Source organism: Ostrea edulis, chromosome 9 (genome assembly GCF_947568905.1).
Source record: "Ostrea edulis chromosome 9, xbOstEdul1.1, whole genome shotgun sequence".
Taxonomy (NCBI): Eukaryota; Metazoa; Mollusca; class Bivalvia; order Ostreida; family Ostreidae; genus Ostrea; species Ostrea edulis.
Window position 1 is genome coordinate 49,549,311 of NC_079172.1, and position 20,543 is coordinate 49,569,853.

Consider the following 20,543-nt stretch of genomic DNA (forward strand, 5'->3'; position numbering starts at 1 on the left):
TCACCAAACGACCAGCATTAGAAGTAAACGTCACAGGTCTTATGCATATGTCTTTAACAACAGAGGTATAGTGTTACGGTAGGCGTTGATATGATAATGAAACCTTACTATTACGGCCTTCAGTGTCATACAAAGGTCAAAGTTCGTAGCACTTTACCTACAGGAGGTCACGTCCCAATATGAGTGAAAATTTCTAGTTAGTTCCCATGTATCTATCACTAGAAGCCTTCATAAAATTCTAACTATGAAGATGTCTTCCCAGTTTCGGAGGGGAAAAAAGCAGGAGAGGCTATGAACTGTAACGGGGATTGGGTTTTTCTACCATGTAGAAATGTTTTCAAGGTTCCCGTTTTCAAGTCCTTTTCTCACCAACACATATTTCTTTCGATATCAATTTGGTGCCCATTAAGATAGCCCCTTCAGAGTGGAATAAAAACTGTGGATGGTGACGGAGATAAGGTTCAGTACGTCGGCCCATTATCTCGGTGGGTTATTACTTTCTTAATTTGTGGAGAGTCTTGAGTGTCAGTTCCGGTCCGAGCAACATCCCCCTTTTATTTACAACCATAATCAATAGAGTATCATTGATTTCCTTGACGCAAGTTTGCAAACATGTTTTTAAAAGTTCTTTTCAATATTGTATTTTTAAAAACAAATAGGTACAATGTCCGTGCGCAACTTGTTTGGTACTGTTGGCAAAATAAATCAAGATTCATTTATTCCATTTAACTAATATCTGTAGAACGTATTCATTTGACTTTCTTCATAAAGTTTGACCTCTTTACAGATATTAGTCACTTATTTCTCTGACCACGTTAAACAATTCACGTTGAATTTGCCAACCAGAGGGTTTTCGTCGTAACACAATATCAAATTTTACTGTGGCTATACAAAGGTGACTATTGCAAAATAATCTTGGTTTAGTTCTCAACTCTTTCTTTCTTGAAGAGCACTCCTTACAAGCATCTTTCAGACCGAGATATGGGTCGCCTTTAAAATACATCTGGGTGATGACACCTATATGGAACATCCCACCATGTACTTTAAAATGAATATGTCGGGGTCTTAGCAGCTGATCTTTACGGTCAATGGCGTACCTTCCCGGATGTACAGTAGTGAACTCGTAATAACCATTTTTATCAGTAATGATATATCCACGACAGTCGTTGCTGTGGTAGTTTCCGTCTACATCGGCCTGCCAGAGTTCTACTATTGTATTTGGGATCCCCGTCTGACAGTCCTCTTGGAGAACGTGACCATGTACTGTTAAGGTATGGTTGTAGTAACTTTGAGGGTCACCAGTGCAATATTGAATCAGTCTAGGTGAAAATGGTACATAGTATGGGCCGTAGACATCGGCCGGTGTGGGTTGACAGTCATCCTGGGAGACCTGGTAATTTAAAATGACGATGCTTCATTATCAGTGTAGAATTTCCATTGCATAAGTCATTGTTCAAATATTGCATTTTATGGCACCTCTGACATAATAATAGAACATTTTCTGTACTTACACATGCATTTTCCCCTTCACATTTATATTTCTTATTGACAGAAAATCTACACTTTTTTAGACATGTACATACGAAGACGCCCAGTTTGAGTGGCGGGGAATAGCGCATTTCTTGAAATGTAAGGGACAGTGATGTCGTTGAATCCTACCCGCAGTCCTCAAATTACTATCATGTACATAAACTTGGAAATTAATACGAGACGCTCAGAAACAAGACCAAAGGATTTCAAGAGGAGATATTGGACACATTTGTGGCTAAAACGTCAACACTTCCACTTCGGATTGAGAAAATTCGGGCAATAAAAATCAGAATGACACATCCCCCCCCAAAAAAAACCAATCATATACTACTAGAGCTTTCTCCATGTTTGCCAAACTCCCCATCGAGGCCTCATTACGTCATTTACGTGTAGACCTCCTCCGTGTGACGCAGTACAAGAAACATTGTGGCGTACGTCGGTGGCCTAGTGGTTAGGTTGGCAGACTCTCGACCGAAAGGTCGTGGGTTCGAGTCCTGGCCGCGGCAGGGCCGACGTTGTGTCCTTGGTAAAGGCATCTTACACGAATTTCCTCACTCCACCCAAGTGTAAAAGGGGTACCTGGCTATAGACAGTGAAACTTAAAGATATACATGTAGTTAGAATGTTAGTGCTCTAGCGCCTGTAACGGCAGCTTGCACTGTATGCTTCAGGAAGCTGAGAAAGTTCTAGATTGATATAAGGTCTCCCGGGGTAATAATATATTGTAAAGCGCTTTAAAGTAGACCTATACTCGGCTTACATGTACGTCACAATCAAATGTATATGCGGAACCACGCGTCCGTTTTCCGAAATGTGGTATTTTAAAGATATCGGTTTGATTTTTACATGTCGATATGAATGTCCGATATTGATTCCTTCCAATGCGTTTTATCAGCTGCGGTCAAAATTTGTATTAAAAGGGAGGGGGGGGGGGGTTAAAGATGATTCAAGCTTTAGAAAAAATTCGGTTGGAGAACAGACAACATTTTGGCGGATGAGGGCGTCCGTGAGGTACATTGACTATTCATGTATGTAAAAGTTTTACAATTATCCTTGTTCAACATATGGAATTACACGGGCATCAGAAAGTTGGAGACGGATGCGAAAGGGGGACCAATTCATATTTCCACCAGCATCATAATGATGTTATTATTTCTTTTGTGGGGATCCGGGTTAAAATAGGTCCTCAGTACCCCATGCTTGTCGCAAGAGGCGACTAAATGGGACGGTCCTTCGGATGAGACCGCAAAAACCAAGACCCCGTGTCACAGCAGGTGTGACTCGCTAAAAATCCCTACTCGGCGTCAAGCATAGGCCTAAGTTTTGCAGCCCTTCACCGGCAATGATGGCGTCTCCATATGAATAAAAAAAAATTCTCGAGCGTAATAATTGCTAATTCAAAACTACGCAACTGTTGAATCCAAATTATCATGAACAAATACATGGTAAACTTATGTAAAAATAAAAGTTCACACTTCGCTGCTCCAGTGACCACATATATCGTAGTTGTGTTCGCTGCTCCAATGTTGCAGATATTGACGCAAGCTTCAAAGAACGGCTGCAAATAATTTGTTTTATTTCACCGACCGTCATAAATTTGTCATTTTTCCTCATCCCCTCTCCTTTTTTTCAAAATTATTGGGGCGGCATCTGTATAACGCGATTATTTCCTTATTGAGATTACATCTGCATAGATCGGTGTAAGTGGTGTACATGTACGTTTATCCAATTTATGTACATGCAAATGATTTCATGATAAAAGATATAACACACATTACACACATGCATTAATCATATAAGCAAAACCATCAAAATTCATTTTGTTACTTTCGTTTTACATTCACATTGTGATTACCCTCTTCTAGAATGATTTGTTTTCAGATAAAATGTAAAATCTAATTGCAAACCACATGTAACTATAATACTTATAGTTTAACATAGTTCAAATCATTATCCAAAGTTGTAAATATACTCAAATTTCACATGTCGTATGAAAAGATGATTATGTATATTTCAAGATTTTTTTTGGGGGGGGGGTGTACTTGTAGAGCTTATAGCTTTTTAAATGATACGTCAACATATGATTTTCTTACGCAAATCCCTTTTCTGAGATAAGAATCTGTAAATTAGAAACAATTTATTCAAGGTTTAGTCCATAAAAATTGGGAGAAAAGACCAATATTGACATCAAATGGAATTTTCAACAGTATATCTTTTAACATGTTTGGGCTCACAAAGTGTACATTATGAAAATAGTTATTTAAATTTATTAAAGTAAATGATTACATATCATTAAATAATGGGTATATAGTCTATGTTGCTTATTATAGCCCATTTGTTTGGAAAAATATTAATTAATAAGAAAAATAAGAAAGAGGAATACATTTTCATCAATGCATATATCTATCATATAAAGGCAACTTTTCCATGATTGAGTCCAATTAAGGCCGAGTATAGGTCCACCTTAAACAAAACAAAACCAAAAAAAAAACCCCATTCATTAACATTTGTATATTGTGAGTCCGCGATTCTCACGCGAGCAAATAACACTAAAGAAGTAGTTCGTAGTTAAAGCTTGAAAGTACTATTGGAAAAGTATCACTGTTCCCAAGGGCTATGTAATCTAAATCCGCAACAGCATAAAACAAGAAATGTTCTAAAAACTTCAATGACCTCTAAAGTGCATATACTTATGAAAGGATTTAAATAATATAATACAATGTAGGTGTATTAACATTAAAAGATATGACTACATGTAATTTTAACCCATCCTAGAGTCAAAACCCTAGGTTGTAAACTTCACCATTTTTGCACATCCTTTTCTGTTATTCCCAAGTATGCATTAAGATTTTATACAGCATCAGCAAACTTGCACATAAATACTATATAAGTTTTGCCTTACCCTGGGGTCAGAACCCCTACCCCGGGAATCATCAAATTTACAAATTTAGTAAAGGCCTTCTCTATATCACTATGATTTAGTTTTTCTTAAACATGTGCGGTTGTAAAGAAGAAGATTTTTGAAAAATGGTCTATTTTGGACAGTTTTTGCCCCGCCCCTAAGGTCCCAGGAATCCTGAAATGTACAATTTATGTCTCCTTGTTCCAAAGATGCTAGATACCAATTTGAAAAGAATTGGAATGATAGTTATCAAGACGTTAAAAATTTCTATTGTTCACACATTTAATAACTAACCATTTTGGCCCCACCCTGATACCAAACCCTACCCCCGGGGTCATCAAATTTACAATTTTGGTAAAGAACTACCTGCTCTTTCTAAGTATCAATTTAAAGTCAATAGCACTAAAGAAGATATTATTTAAGTGTTTTACACATAAATACTATATACTAAGTTTGGCCCTGCCCTAGGGTCAGAACTCCTACCCCGGGGATCATGAAATTTACAATTTTGGTAGACGCCTTCTTGCACCACATCACTATATATTTAGTTGTTTTTAAACATGTGCGGTTGTAGAGAAGATATTTGAAATTTGGACAATTTTTGCCCCGCCCCTAAGGCTCCAGGAGTGCAGGAATCCTGAAATTTACAGTTTATGCCCCGTTTGTCCCAAAGATGCTTCATACCAAATTTGAAAAGAATTGGAATAATAGTTATCAAGAAAAAGTTAAAACATTTATATTGTTCACACATTTAATAACTGACCATTTTGGTCCCACCCTGATACCAAAACCCCTACCCCTGGGTTAACCAAATTTACAATTTTATTAAGTTTCAATTTAGTATCAATAGCACTAAAGAAGATGTTATTTAAGTGTTTTACACATAACATTATATACAAAGTTTGGCCACACCCTGGGGTCAGAACCCCTACCCGGGGGTCATGAAATTTACCACTTTGGTAGAAGCTTCCTTGCTCATCATTACTATATGCTCACTTCCTCTGCTAGATGCCCAGAAGTAAAGAAGACGATTTTTAAAACAATACATCAATTTTACAGTTATTGCCCCACAATTTAGGCTCCTTAGGGTGGGGGTCACTTACAATTTGCGGTCTCCGTCACCTACAGATGCTATATACCAAATTTGGTCAACATTGGCCCAGTAGTTTCTGGGAAGAAGTTGTTGACGCAGACCAATAGCAATAGGTCATACGACTGACTCAGGTGACCTATAAATCTGGTGTAAAACACATTTTTATTTCAAACTAGACTATTAAGTTTTGTTAAAAACCACAAGATCATGGTCAAAGTATTGCAGTCCTTTTTTAAAGGACACCAACTTGGTTTTTCTAGTTTCAGAAGAATTGATGTCTTTTGTCGGCGGGATATTATCTGACTACAGAACAGATCATTCAATACTTGATATAGAACTTTCATTGACAATTATGTAAAAGTAGCAAGGGAGTTTTAACAATTCCTTACTCAATGTATGCATCACAAGTAAATAAAAAATCTTGGAATACACGAAAACCGAATACAAATCAGCAGGGTCTGAGGAAAGATAAACTAACTGCTAGTAGAAACCGCCGCGGTGACCTACAGGTTAGCGCGTTCGCCCTGTATGCGGAAGGCCGGGGTTCGAATCCCGGCTGCGACAGACCTAAGTCGTTAAAGCTGGTAGTGACAGTTCCATCGTCAAACGCTCGGCATGAGGTGTGAATGGCATGGGTCCTCGGAGATGACCTTAACAACGGATGTCCCGTGTCGCAGTAGGTGTGGCACGCTAAAGAACCCTCACTACTCAATGGCCGTAAGCACCGAGCAAAGGCCTAAATTTGAAGCCCTTCACCGGTCTTGGTGACGTCTCCGTGTGAGTGAAAAATTCTCGAGATAGACGTTAAAGCTGTGTGGTCCGAATTACAATAATTTTTTCCATCTTGTAGAAACGCTATTAAATCATCGCAGGTATGTAGTTATGAGGCTGTACGACATATCATAAATTATCGCACCTGTTTTAACCCAAATTATTTGATTTTAAATCGATGTTTACAAATAACCGCGTCACTGCCATTTCAAGTGACAGTCACGTGACCAGTTCAAACTTTCAGATCATCGGTGGTCTTATCTGTGTAAAGTTATGTATTTTGTTATAACAGTACCGTACCATAAGTTTGATAGAAATAAAAATATCAAATACCTCTTAGTAATTCGTTGTTTTACGCTCTTTCAGCTTTAAAACTAGACAGTTGCGTATAAGTTCATACATCATGTTGGGATTCCCCTGACGCGCGTGGGTCTATTTATAGACGTATATTATGGGATGATTTACATGTATATATGTACCCACTATATTTACTTTCTAAATAATATTCGCACTCTTTTCTTTCACATGCAGATGTTTTCAAGCATGTAATTAAGGAAAAGTTAATAACTTTATAAAGTAAGTAATCTGCTTTAAAGTAATTATGTACAAAAATAATACAGGAACATCGGGTCATATAGCTACACTCAATCAATCTAAATGTACATTGTACTCCGTAAATTCACTGTCATGTATGCATCTCGTAAAGTCAAAGAATTCAAAGATTTTTTTTATTGAAATACAAATTAAGTTTACAATCTATTGGGGATGCATTGTCTGTTCTTCAGAGTTATAATATATTCGAAGGTATGAGCCTTCTATTATTAAGAACACATTGTACGTGGTTAGAGGATGAGAAACCAATCAGATATTTTATAGCTTAGAAAACGACACTATTTAAATGAAAATATAACCAAATTACTTAATATTTTCATGCCATTATTATTTACATAGTCTTTGATTTTTTTTATTTCCCAATCCGCACCTTTTTGGGTTAAAGCGACCTGGTACTATGGAATTGAAAAATGGATATACGAAAAAATGGACAGACGTATTAGTTTTGATGGACATGCAATTCTTTTTGAAAAAATTGATAAGAAAATACACAAGGTGGAATAATAATGATTGATTGTATGTTGTTTAACATCCCTCTCGAGAATATTTCACTCATATGGAGACGTCTCGATAGCTGGCGATGGGCTGGAAAATTTAGGCCTAAACTCGGCGCTTACGGCCTTTGAACAGGGAGGGATATTAATCGTGCCATAACTGCGGTGACACGGGGCCTCGGTTTTTGCGGTGGATCATCGGAAGGACCGCCCCATTTAGTCGCTTCTTACGACAAGCAAGTGGTACTGAGGTCTGACCTAATCTAACCCGGATCCCCGCGGGACCTTATCAATGATAAGGTAATACGTTTATACCAGTAAATTCTCAAGTGTAAGTAAATTAAGTATTGAGGCCTCCAAAATATCATTTGATAAAATAGCAGTTGAAGAAAACGATGTTGTTGGAAAAACTGCAGGTACAGGGGGTCTGAAAGATAATGTCAAAAGATTTATTATAAAATAAGACTGCATTGAAGATTTTTTTTTTTATTTAACCTAAAATTTAGTGTAACATGCCGTACCATACTTTTACATGCAGATACTTTCTATCTATCCAATTGAATTCATTATGCTTTTCACATGGTGCTCAATTGTGTATATCAGTGTGATTGTTTTGATGTTTTCCGCCACACTCAACAATTTTTCAGTTATCTGGTGGCGTCCAGTTTTTATTGGTGGAAGAGAGAACCCAGATACAATGTACCTGGGAGGAGACAACCGACCTTCCGAAAGTAAACTGGGAAACTTTCTCACTTACCGGCGCGAGCGGGATTCGAACCCGCGCCGACCAGAGGTGAGAGACCGTGTGATTTTGAGCGCGATGCTCTAACCACTCGGTCACGGAGGCCCTCCGACCACGGAGGTCCCCGAATATCATTGTGAAAGGCAATTATAAAAAACAATAAATTACATAATAAGTGAAAATGAAAATCATATTACTGAGCAATATGATAAAGTTAATTTTTGTTACAGAATAAAGATGAATACATGTATTTAAAAGTAGATCTAGGAAAACTATTAGAAAGTTGTGATATCACAAATTCTCGTAATTTTTACAGAATTAAAAAATAAAACCAATAAATAGAGATCTGATGATCGTATCGAGTTATAAGAGTAGTAAACAATCAGAGATACAAACACATGGTATACTACCTGGTCTTCAAGAAGGAAATAAGCCTAGTAACCTTTTAAAACTCTGACGACCACTTTCATTACTTACTCGTTACTGTATCATACAAACTCCAATCTATGATTGATTTGATTGATTGATGTTTTCCGCCACACTCAACAATTTTTCAGAGAACCCAGATGCAATGTACCTGGGAAGAGACAACCGACCTTCTGAAAGTAAACTGGGAAAATTTCTCACTTACCGGCACGAGCAGGATTCGAGCCCGCGCCGACAGAGGTGAGAGGCCGTGTGATTTTGAGCGCGATGCTCTAACCACTCGGTCACGGAGGCCCCTAATATAATCTATGTACTGGGAAAAAATTCCAATCTATGTACTGGAAAATCGAATAAAACCAATTCATGAAAAGTAAAAAAGTTTGGCAGGAAGATACTTTGGGGGAAACACAAGGTTATTACATGTAAATGAAAACCTACTCATCTTATTTGCCAGAATTATGCACTCTGATAAATCAAAGGTATAATTATTGAAACAAGAGGTCCACAGGCCTTATCGGTCACCTGGGTACTAGTTAAAAGTATCACTAGTCCAAAAGGCTAAACATCGAGAACAAATTCCATTTCTGAAAATACATGTATCTAAGCTAAATTCTAATATTCAGCAACAGTATAAAACAAGATGTACAGAGTAGTGACAGTTTTTGCCGCACCCCTAAGGCCCCAGGAGTGCAGGAATCCTCAAATATAATTCATGTCCTCCCATGCTTCATAAGAAATTGAAAGGAATTTGAATAGTAGTTATCAAGAAAACAGTTCTATTTTTCAGTTCTATTTCTTCGCACATTTGGCCCCACCCTGATACCAAAACCCCAACCTCGGGATCATCAAATTCACAAATTTGGTAAAGGACTAACTGCTCTTTCTAAACAATTTAGTATCAATAGTACTATAAAGATGTTATTGAAGTGTTTACATATACATGTAAACACTATATACCAAGTTTGGCACCGCCCTTGGGCCAGGACCCCTACCAGAGGGATAATGAAATTTACAATTTTGGTAGAGGCATCTCTGCTCTACATCACTATGCAATTAGTTTTTCTTACACATGTGCGGTTGTAAACAAGAAAATGTTTGAAAACTTTTCAATTTTGGGTAGTGTTTGCCCCGCCCCTAAGGCCCCAGGAGTTATGAAATTTACGATTTATGTTCCCCTTATTCCAAAAATGCTTCATACCAAATTTGAAAAGAATTGGAATGGTAGTTGTATTACAGTTGTTGTTGTTTTTTCGATTAAAGATTCAAAAATAGGAAACAGTTGTTTAAAAAAAAAAGAAATTGAAATGATCATGAGAACCATTTTCAGTACTTATTATAACTTACACTGCTAATTTAGTCAATCTAATTGAAATCAGACTTTTTCGATCTGCGCCGTAAATTTTGCGCAGAGTTTACGGCGTGGAACTTTAAAAATATGTTTTTAATTAGATTGTTAATCTAGAAAACGATACAAATGAATAAATAAAAACTTTCCGTCTAACATTGAAGAGATTAAGAAAACAATCTTTTTAAAGAAATCAATTTTTTTATGGTCTAGAAGAATATTATCAACAGCAGCGGAATGACTGTAGTAAAACATTGATTATCCCAAAAAATACACATCTGTTGAGTAATCTCCGAAACCCACCAAACTCTATTCCAGGAACTTGGAAAAAAAATTTCTACAGAAACGTGGAATTAAAAAACTCACAGAATTGCAAACAGAATTTCAAGAAAGAGAGGGGTTACAGCTTTTATGAAAAATTTATATTGGATTCGTCTAGATGTTTTGACTGTCCGTGTGTATCACCCTGCAAGATGAAATCCATATTTTGAATGTAGAACCTAGGTTATATTAGGTTAGATGCATGTTGAAAATGTTACAAACAAAACCCTTTTGGAAAAGTGTATTTTGTACTCTGTTTGAATTTAGGAAATACATGTATATTGATTTATATTCATTAGGGATTCAGTGTGGTGCAATTGCTTAATACAACTTGATGATGTCATGCAAATATAAAAAAGTGGTTTGATCAGGCGAAGATAACGAACAGTGACCAATCTCATAACTCCTATAAAGAAAACAAAATCAAGAGTAGGGTCATCACGGACCCCCGGACAGCGGATATACCAGAGGCTAGGAGGAGTTACCAACTGTTTGCATACAAAATCTGCATAAAAACACCCCAAGACGAATTGTGAGGGTGTTGGAAAACAAAGAAAATACAACGAAATACGAAAGTTTTTTAACCATTTTATTTCATTTACCTCAACCTGAAACATTGCCACTAGTTTGGTTTTATTTTTCTATACACAATATACCTGACACACAAGACCCCGCCAGTAAGAGGTTTTTTTTCCGTACTAATGCCCACCGTGATGCGAGACCTCCGTTTTTAAGGTCATATCCGAAAGATCCATCACTCTCCATTTTATTTTCGGACGCTTGGCGAATAAACATTCGCTACCTATGTTAAACGCTTTAGGGTTCAAGCGGCGTCGAAATAAAAAAGCGACCTCCCCGAAGCGAAGCAATCGTCCTACCCATTCGGCCACCACGACTTAGAGAAAATATTGAAATGGGCGTCCGTGCGATATGTCAGGTGTGCGATCGGGATTTCCATGTCTGTCTGTCATTACCGATAATTTACCTAGGTCTGTCTGACACTAGAAATGAAGAAGTTATTGTAACATATGATACTCATAGAGAAACTGCTTCTCACCTGTGTGGTATTTATTTGACCATTTTCTTCATATCCCCGAGCTGTGTTAATCAAAACAACAAAAATCCACCTCCTAAAAATCATATCTGAAATCAGCAGTTGGAAACGAGTCCCTGTACAAGAACTCTGGTGACTTTCAGACTAGACTGGTTTTGATCAGAATTTTCCATGAATATAAATGATTCTTCTATTACAGAGGATTTTCTCGGCTGATTACTTTCAGGAGTGAAGAGGCAGTCAGCAGAAAATTTGATTTTGAAAGTCAATAAACAAAAGAATGCATTAAAGACCAAAGAGAAATGTGCTGTTAAAGTATTCAATGTTTAACGACCATATTTCATATCTATTTAATGGATGGTGGTATTTCTGTAATCATGGTATCATTTCGAAAGGGGTTATCAGATAAAAAATAATCCACCATAGGAATTTTCAAAATTTTGTTTACTTCTTGGTTTATTTCACCTTCAAGTCAATGGGAAGAGCATGTTTGATTAAGATATTTATAAAAGAAATTATATTTTCATACTAATCTCTTGGTAGAAAGTTATAGTGTACACACACTTTCTCTTTATGAGCATATGAAATAAATTAGACATTTACCACACATTTTTAGAACATTAGATTTTTTAATTTTACAAAGGGCAGATAACTCTTCAAAAAAAAGTCTCAAATGCCAAATGGTCAGCTTCTAATCATTTACCAGTCATGTGAATTCCATTTACTTTGCTTTCATCATTATTTAACAATAACCATTTATGTTGATTCAAATCTTTCAAAATTGTTCATTATCCTTTCGTTATACATTGAATACCTTAATTACAGCTTCTAGAAGTATATTACTACTAAAGTTTGGCTCTGATAACTATTATAATGTTTCTGTGTTTTCGTCCACGTTGAACTGAACATGATTACCAATGTTATATACGTTAAACTGAAGGTGGTGATAATGATAACAAGCCTTGTAATTGACATTAAATAAAACGTCATTTCCTGTGAAATAGAATTATTTGAGTCAAGGCATTAAGAAACAAATTTCAGTTTTGAAAATGCATGAGGGTACGAACTGCGATGTTTTACAAAGACAGAGACTGAAAATCGTCATTATCTTGCAAAGACATGATTGACTGATATAATAAGGACATAATCAAGACCTGTCAATCATCAGGGGATTCGTATCGACTACCAGTCTGGTTATGACGTCATACTTACATGTATGTGAAGATTTGTTATGAGTTCGTAAAAAGAAAAATGAACAGTTTTCGGATTGTGGGATTGGACGATATAAATATTGACTGTTAGATATCCGTAAATATGCTTGTTTTTAATGAGGTCCTATACACTAACCGAAAGTGGTTTTGTTGGTTTCTTTTTAATTAGTTTGTTTCTTATTTATATATTTGGTGGGTTTTTTTTTTTTTTTAAAATTCGTTTCATATTTATATATGTGGTGGTGGTGGTGGTGGTGGTGGGGGGGGGGGGGGGGGTTGAGCATCAATACTCATGTATGACGTGTCACTCAAGTAAATATGAAATGATAAAACGAAACTAAGGATAAGGTATACGTGATCATGCTGATTTTCGAGAGAAAGTCTTTGAAAATTCGGATTTTACAAAGTACATGTACCTGTCATTGCCTAGGTCTCCCTAGTAATACCTCTTCACTGCCAAAGCGTTACCCACTAGACTTTTCAAAACCAAACGCTATAAAACATGAATAAGGGGAAGATCACTCAAACTGTTAAAACCGCTTCTGTATGTCTTGTGTGTACGCAGTGGGTGGAATGTCCTCAACAAAATGACAACGTTTACAAAGTTCAGATTACTCAGTGGACGTTTGGTTTATATGGATAAAATGAAGCCTCGTCATCACATTTATACATGTACCGTATTACAAAGATATGCCGGTGTGAAGCGTTGCAGTTCATAACCTCTAGCATTTTCAAAAATGAAATTTGTTTCCTATATTTACATTTTACTAAAATCATTTCTGTCGGAACCGGTCGTGGTAGCTCAGTGGTAGAGAGTTTGCATCGTAGCCGCGAGGTCGTGAGTTCGAGCCCTGCTCGTTTCATGACTTCGTCAAACCTAAGTTGTAATTTTAGGTAGTGCTTGCTCCTTCACCAAATCCTCGATATTTAGAAGTGAGAATCACGCGTCTTTCAGATATGACCTTGAAAACAAGTTCTGTGTCGTGGCAAGCGTTAGCTGGTATGACACGGGGCCTCGGTTTTTGCGGTCTCATCCGAGGGACCAACCTAGTTAGTCGCCTATTACGACAAGCAAAGGGTACTGAGGACCTATTCTAACCCGGATCTTCACGAGACCCACTTAGTAGAAAAACCAAGTGTTCTCGTTAAGGATACAGATATTACCCTGAAATTTAATCACAAGCTATCTCCCGGAGGAATATAGATAAATTCAGTTTGCATTTCAGTGAACCATGACCTACTTTGGGGGTAAAAGTAGGTCAAACAGTTTTCCAGATTCGTTTCTTATAAATACAGGTATCGCCCTGAAATTTTGTCACAACCTTAGAGAAAGATATAATCAGTTTACATTTCATTTTGAATGGTGCACCGTAACCTACTGTATGGCTAAAGGTAGATAAAATAGTTTTCTGAACCTTTTCTCGTCATGGATACAGATATTGCAGTGATATATTGTCACAACCTCCCTCTCAGAGAAATACATAATCAGTTTACATGTCAGATAGATTGGTGCACGATGACGTACTTTAAGTAAATCATATTCTGAATGTGCATGATATCACTATAGAGTGCATGATGTGGTTACAGGTCCAATAGGCGTATGTTGTACCGTTTGCGGTGCTCTTAAGCTTGTTTCGATCCAAACAGTGAACGACAATTTTTATGCCTCGTTGAATTTACTTTTATATGCGACCTCTATGAAAAGTCATATATTTATTACTATGGTAAAAGAAAAATAACATTTGGTCGTATCTACATGACAGATTTAAAAAAAACCGCAAGAGGTATATAATACGTTTTAGCACTACACTTTTATATGTTGTAAGTGGCAGTTATGACTTTCCACAATTAAGATTAAAGTTTTAATATGGCATACATTGTATGTACAAGTGCTTTGGACATGATCATATATCCCTTCTCTTTGTTTACAAAACTATTTATGGAATATAACCATTCTCATATAATTACGCGATTTACTATACGCATTCACCAATAAAAATATTGTTTGATTGTATATTGTTCAACGTCCCTCTCGAGAATTTTCGGTCATATGGGAGGCGTCACCATTGCCGGTGAAAAAAAATCTGTTTCTTTCATTGTTGACTAATTGGACAGTGTCAGGTGAGTTATCTTATGTTCCAGGTGTTTTTATATTCACTCATTCCAGAATACTAAGCCGTGCCTGCATGTATATCTCTGATGGAGAGGTCATCGTTGCACAATCAAAGGAATACTGCCTTAATCGCTTATAAATTCTTGATATGGAGGGTATCTAGAGCCAAAGAAATGCGCACGATAGTATTGTTTCGCCGCCAACCCTCTGGTCAATTTTTTACAGTTATTAGTTTTAAATGATTTTCTTATGTCAATATATATAGATATTTATATGAATTTTCCGTGGGGGTCCGGATTAGAATAGGTCCTCAGTACCCCTTGCTTGTCATAAGAGGCGACTAATTGGGGCGGTCCTTCGGATGAGACCGCTAAAACCGAGGCCACGTGTCACAGCAGGTGTTGCACGATAAAGATCCGTCCCTGCTCAAAGGCCGTAAACGCCGAGCATAGGTCTAAATTTTGCAGCCCTTCACCGGCAGTGTTGATGTCTCCATATGAGTGAAAGATTCTCGAGAGGGAGTTAAACAATATTTTAATCAATCAATCATAAAAGTTGATTTATTTGACTAAACAAAGAGAGATAACTGTATAATTTGGGTAAAAATTACGTATTTCACATTGGGAATCAATCGAAAACAGAATTTTTCTTAAAAACATCCCCCGTGAAACACAAATTCCTTTTTGCAAGTATTATGAATTGTCATTTAACAAATTTATACCAAACCTTTTGTTGTTTCACGGGGGTGTTTACAGACCATAACACAGTGGAAATGTCAATTGCAAAGCTTTATAATATATACGAGTTGAAAATATGGTCGAGATTCTAGAATTAGCATGCGTTGTTCTTTTGATCTGAAAAGTCTTAACGCCAGCAAAAAAAAAAAAAAAAAAAAAAAAAAAGAGAGAGAGAGAAAACCCAATGAAGATGTCCATCTCGTGAAATTATTCATGGAAGCGAGAATAAAGATTAGGAGATGCTAAAAATGAAAACATCAAGAAAAAGCAGTGGGAAGAAGTTTCGGAATTTGTCTCTGGAATCAGCGAAATTCAATATTTTCTATTTAGTGCTCATCAAGGACTACAGGTTTTATTTGACTGTTTGCGGTTTACAAATGTCTTTAATGCCGTTCAAGAGTTATACGATGTTATTCTGAATCTAGATATTCTCCGTCCATTATTTGATATACCAGATGGTGCAACAGATAAAGACATTCTATTTGACTTTAAGAAATGAAATAATAATAGATATTGATTGTTCACATACTGGAAATGTAACGAACGGGGTACATGACAATCATACAGACACCTGTCAAACAGAATTAGATCAACAGGAGAAAAATAGTACACCACGTATACTTGGGAGTGAAGATGAAAATGGAGATGCTGAAAATGAAACAGACACCTAACAAACAGAATTGAACCACGAAAGAACAAGTAGACTACACAGACGTCAGGGAAATGATATATAAAACAGGAAAAGAAATGCTGTTGAGGAGCACATATTTTAAAAAGAAAATACCTAGACTAAATATTCAAAGACCAAGTTGTAGATGCAGATTCAAATGTTCCGGGAAAATCTATCATGAAGTGTTCCAGAACTATTAGAGAAATACCTATGGTGGACAAAGAGACTTCATAAGGCAACATGTAAAAGCAGAAAACAACAATAGGCAATAAAGGAAATATTAGAAGAGATAATACTTAACCATTACGGTCTTTCAAATGAATGTGGAAGAACTTGAATTCGCAAAATGTATTTTTAAACGCCAAGTATTAGTGAGAAAACAAAGGAAGCTACATATAGGTCAAAGAGCGATAGACGAAGAACCTAAATGTCACGAAAGATGGAAGACGATAGACAGTTTGTCAGAAAATATATCAAGTCCTTCCCAACAATCGATTCCTATTACTAAAGAAAAACAATAGGCAGAAAACAGTTAGAAAATGATGCATCATTTAAGAAGATGTATGAACACTACAATCCAATAAAATACGAACTTTTGACAAAATATTTGGAGCAGAATTTAATGCAGGCTTTCATCATCCAAAACAAAATGTGTGGACATTTACAGATGCACGCGAAAAACTGTCACAAGAGACCCATGGGCCATATCGCTCACCTGAGTCACCTTGGCCGATATTTAAAGATTTTCCCAATATATCTGCATGTAAAACTTTGATCCCTTTTGTGCCCCCAACCTACCACCAGGGGTATGATTTTTACAAACTTGAATCTGCACTATGTCAGGAAGCTATCTTGTAAATGTAAACTTCTTTGGCCAAATGGTTCTTAAGAAGATGATTTTTAAAGATTTTCTCTACATATTTTTATGTTAAACTTGGATTCCCTATTGTAGGCCCATTCTACCCCCAGGGGCCATGATTTTAACAAACTTACTTCTGCACTATGTCAGGAAGCTTTCATGTAAATGTTAACTTTTCTAGCCCAGTGGTTCTTGAGAAGAAGACTTTTAAAGATTTTTTTCTGTATATTTGTATGTAAAACTTTGATCCCCTATTGTGAGACCGATCCTACCCCAGGGGTCATGAATTTCACAAACGTAAACTTATCTGCACTATGTCAGGAAGCTTTCATGTAAATGTCAGCTCTCCTGGCTCAGTGGTACTTGAGAAGGAGATTTTTAAATGATCCCACCCTATTTTTTGATTATCTCCTCTTTGAAGGAGCATGACCCTTCATTTGAACAAACTTAAAAGCCACCCAAGGATGCTCTTGGCCAAGATTGGTTGAAATCGGCCTAGTGGTTCTGGAGAAGACGTCGAAAATGTGAAAAGTTTACAGTCAGACGACGGACAACAGGCGATCAGAAAGTGTCGTACCACACCTGCTGTGACACGGGACATCGGTTTAAGCGGTCTCATCCGAAGGACCGCCTCTTTCGACAAGCAAAGGGGTACTGGGGATCTATTCTAACCCGGATCCCCATGGGATACGAATAACCACAATATTGAAATAGACTAAAATGTCCTTGTAGGTGTAGAGTTCCCTAAATGTGGCAAATGTATCATGGATGTCATCTGTTGTACTGGCGCACGGTTCTTCATAATCAGCTAGTGTTTCCTCGTGTGTCCCAATTTAAGTATAGAATTCACAAATCGTTGTTTATAATGGAGGAGGGGGTACTTCTATATTTTTCAATCGTAAGTTATATATAAAAATTGCTTGCGTTTAATTCTATAGCAGGTATTTACTTTCCCTCTTTACATCCCTGCTGTTCAACTATTATTTTAATGAGAGAAAAACATTATTAGTCATTTTAATAAGCATGTTCAGTTATCAGTACTGATATATTATATGGAATATAGATTATAATTTCTGAATGATACTTCATGGTTTTCTTTTTGAATTTCAGAAAGAAAGGTTTAATTACAATTTCAATTCAACTGGATTTTACAATTCATGATAAGAAAATAAAAATTACACACTTTTGGGATACTAGTGTATATTACAGGTATAGGCCTAATAAACATGAAACCATACGAATATCGTTGACTGATAGAGTTTGTAATGTAGATAAGATATGAAAATAGAATATAATTTTGAGTAGATTTATTCAACTTTTGTGTAATTTAGTAATACATACTTCCAGTGTCTTCGCTTTAACTAAGCGGTTGACTTTAATTTATATTTTGATTTGTATCATAAACATGATTGGCACAGCGTCTGATTTTAAATTGATATATTTATGTCCACATTGTTTGGCTACCGACGGATGTACTGAAGTGCAGTGTTCATGGCAACAAATCCATCGCGTTGGAGGTTTTGTATACCCATATATATTTTTTTTCCTTCTAAATCTGGTATCCCTTGGGAAGAGGTACATATGTACCCTCTTCTACGACCTAACACATGTACTACAATTAAATGCAGCACACTGTAGCATTTTTCAAAACTATGCAGTTAATACTTAGTTATACCATGTTATAAGTCTATAGGCCTAGTTGTTTACATCACAGTGGGTCTTTTTGACGTCATCAGCAAGGGAGATAAGCCGCGATCATCAAATATCATTTTCGTGATCGAGTACATTTGATCAGCTGTTATGACGTTATAATGCATTGAATAAAAAAAATTAAAAATGAATTATTGTTTAATAAACCTTGATTAATGAATTTCCATACATAACTCAATTTCTTCAGGATATCGTTTCATATGACCGTTAAACATTTTATCGAAATCAGGTTGTACACTACCTGACAATGTCCAAGAAATCAGGCCAGTTTACAATCTAGCAGTTTTTCTGTCTGTCATTCATGTAACGCATTACGTTTTCGATTATTGCGCTTGACGAGAAGAAACGATGTTTATTCATAATTTTGCCCTTACATTGTCGCATTGGACAAAAACTACCATTGCAAGCACATTCGCAGTACTTACTGAGTTTCCAATACATGTATTGAAATTGTGAACGACCGTTCATTTTATTCGGATTTAGGTGTACTTATTTGTGGGCATTGTCTATTGGAAAACGATGCCCTTCCCTATTTGCATACAATAACATGACGAGAGCATGCTGCAATACTTTATTATGTGTATATACGTCATTTTAATGGCGCCTATTCTGAGCGAAGACCCATTCGGTAAATGCGCTAATTGTCATCCATAATCAGAGTTGAATTGAAGCTTTTCGACCGAAGTTTCAAAATACTCCATTTAGAATTATCTTTCTTTATTTACTGTATTAAAATAGGGCGTTCACTTCGCAACCGGGAGGTCCAATGTTCGATCCCGGCGCCAGGTCAAACCTAGCACGACGATTTCGGAATTCTATTGATATATTAGAAGATAAAGATGTCTCTTAACCACTGTCTCCCTGTTGAATATGGAAGCGAAACATGGAGGGATTCGAACGAAACTGAATTTCATGGAAGGATGGGAATATTGGCGACGAGTAGTATTATTTTGATAGTATTATTTGTGAAGCTTTACAAAAAGAAAGAAATACATCCATTGTCGCTATCAGACTTAGTAGCCTTAAATCTAAACAGTTCATGTGTAACGAAATAAATTATCACCTTAAAAAGATTACGTGCTTTCGTTCGCATTATAAATAATATGAATAAAACAAAACTCTGTGTTCCCCTTCCTGATTCTAGTAATGTATATGTAATACATTGATATGAATAATCTGTACTCTGCACTATCTTAACCTACTAATGTCATATTCCTGCCATTTGTATTTATACTTGATATACATCTATTCATTAGACCTCTTTACTGCCAATGATTTTGTATTTATATTTGATATCCATCTATTCATTAGACCTCTTTACTGCCAATGATTTTGTATTTATACTTGATATCCATCTATTCATAAGACCTCTTTACTGTCAATGATTTTTTATTTATACTTGATATCCATCTATTCATAAGACCTCTTTACTGCCAATGATTTTGTATTTATACTTGATATCCATCTATTCATAAGACCTCTTTACTGCCAATGATTTTGTATTTATACTTGATATCCATCTATTCATAATACCTCTTTACTGCCAATGATTTTGTATTTATACTTGATATCCATCTATTCATTAGACCTCTTTACTGCCAATGATTTTGAAAGAGGTTCATGAGATTATGAAGTATACAGAACTGGAATAACATTTTAAAACAGCTTTCCTAGCTCGGGGTGCACAAAAGTCAAACCTACATGCACATTGTATATACACACGTAAAACATTACCGGATGTCAAAACTGTATCCTCCTATCGTTAGGACTCGTTATATTCGAATTATTTTCATTTCAGATGGACGTTGAAGTGGATTAAAATAATATTTACTAATGCTTTGAAACTTTTAGATAAAAAAAAAAATGAAAAAAATACATGTACAATTCATATACATTCTACTTATAATCATCGATTTAAAAACCCACACAAATAATTAAGGAAATAGGTGTAAT

At 36.2% G+C, this 20,543-nt stretch overlaps 1 protein-coding gene across 1 annotated transcript; it reads right to left on the bottom strand.

Moving 5' to 3' along the window:
• Positions 1-436: 436 nt before the first annotated feature.
• LOC125659242 (protocatechuate 3,4-dioxygenase beta chain-like) lies at positions 437-11,421 on the bottom strand. Its single transcript, XM_048890849.2, has 2 exons — positions 11,294-11,421; positions 437-1,390 (listed from the first exon to the last, which is right to left on the bottom strand). The coding sequence occupies exons 1-2, from the start codon at positions 11,375-11,377 to the stop codon at positions 791-793; spliced, it is 684 nt and encodes a 227-aa protein (XP_048746806.1). The 5' UTR covers positions 11,378-11,421; the 3' UTR covers positions 437-790.
• Positions 11,422-20,543: the final 9,122 nt, after the last annotated feature.

Bases quoted from the DNA above. Each gene is read 5' to 3' on its own strand.
- LOC125659242 (XM_048890849.2), bottom strand. From the start codon at position 11,377: ATGATTTTTAGGAGGTGGATTTTTGTTGTTTTGATTAACACAGCTCGG. The intron at 1,391-11,293 runs GTGAGAAGCAGT...TTAAATTACCAG, and splicing joins GTCAAATAAATACCACACAG to GTCTCCCAGGATGACTGTCA.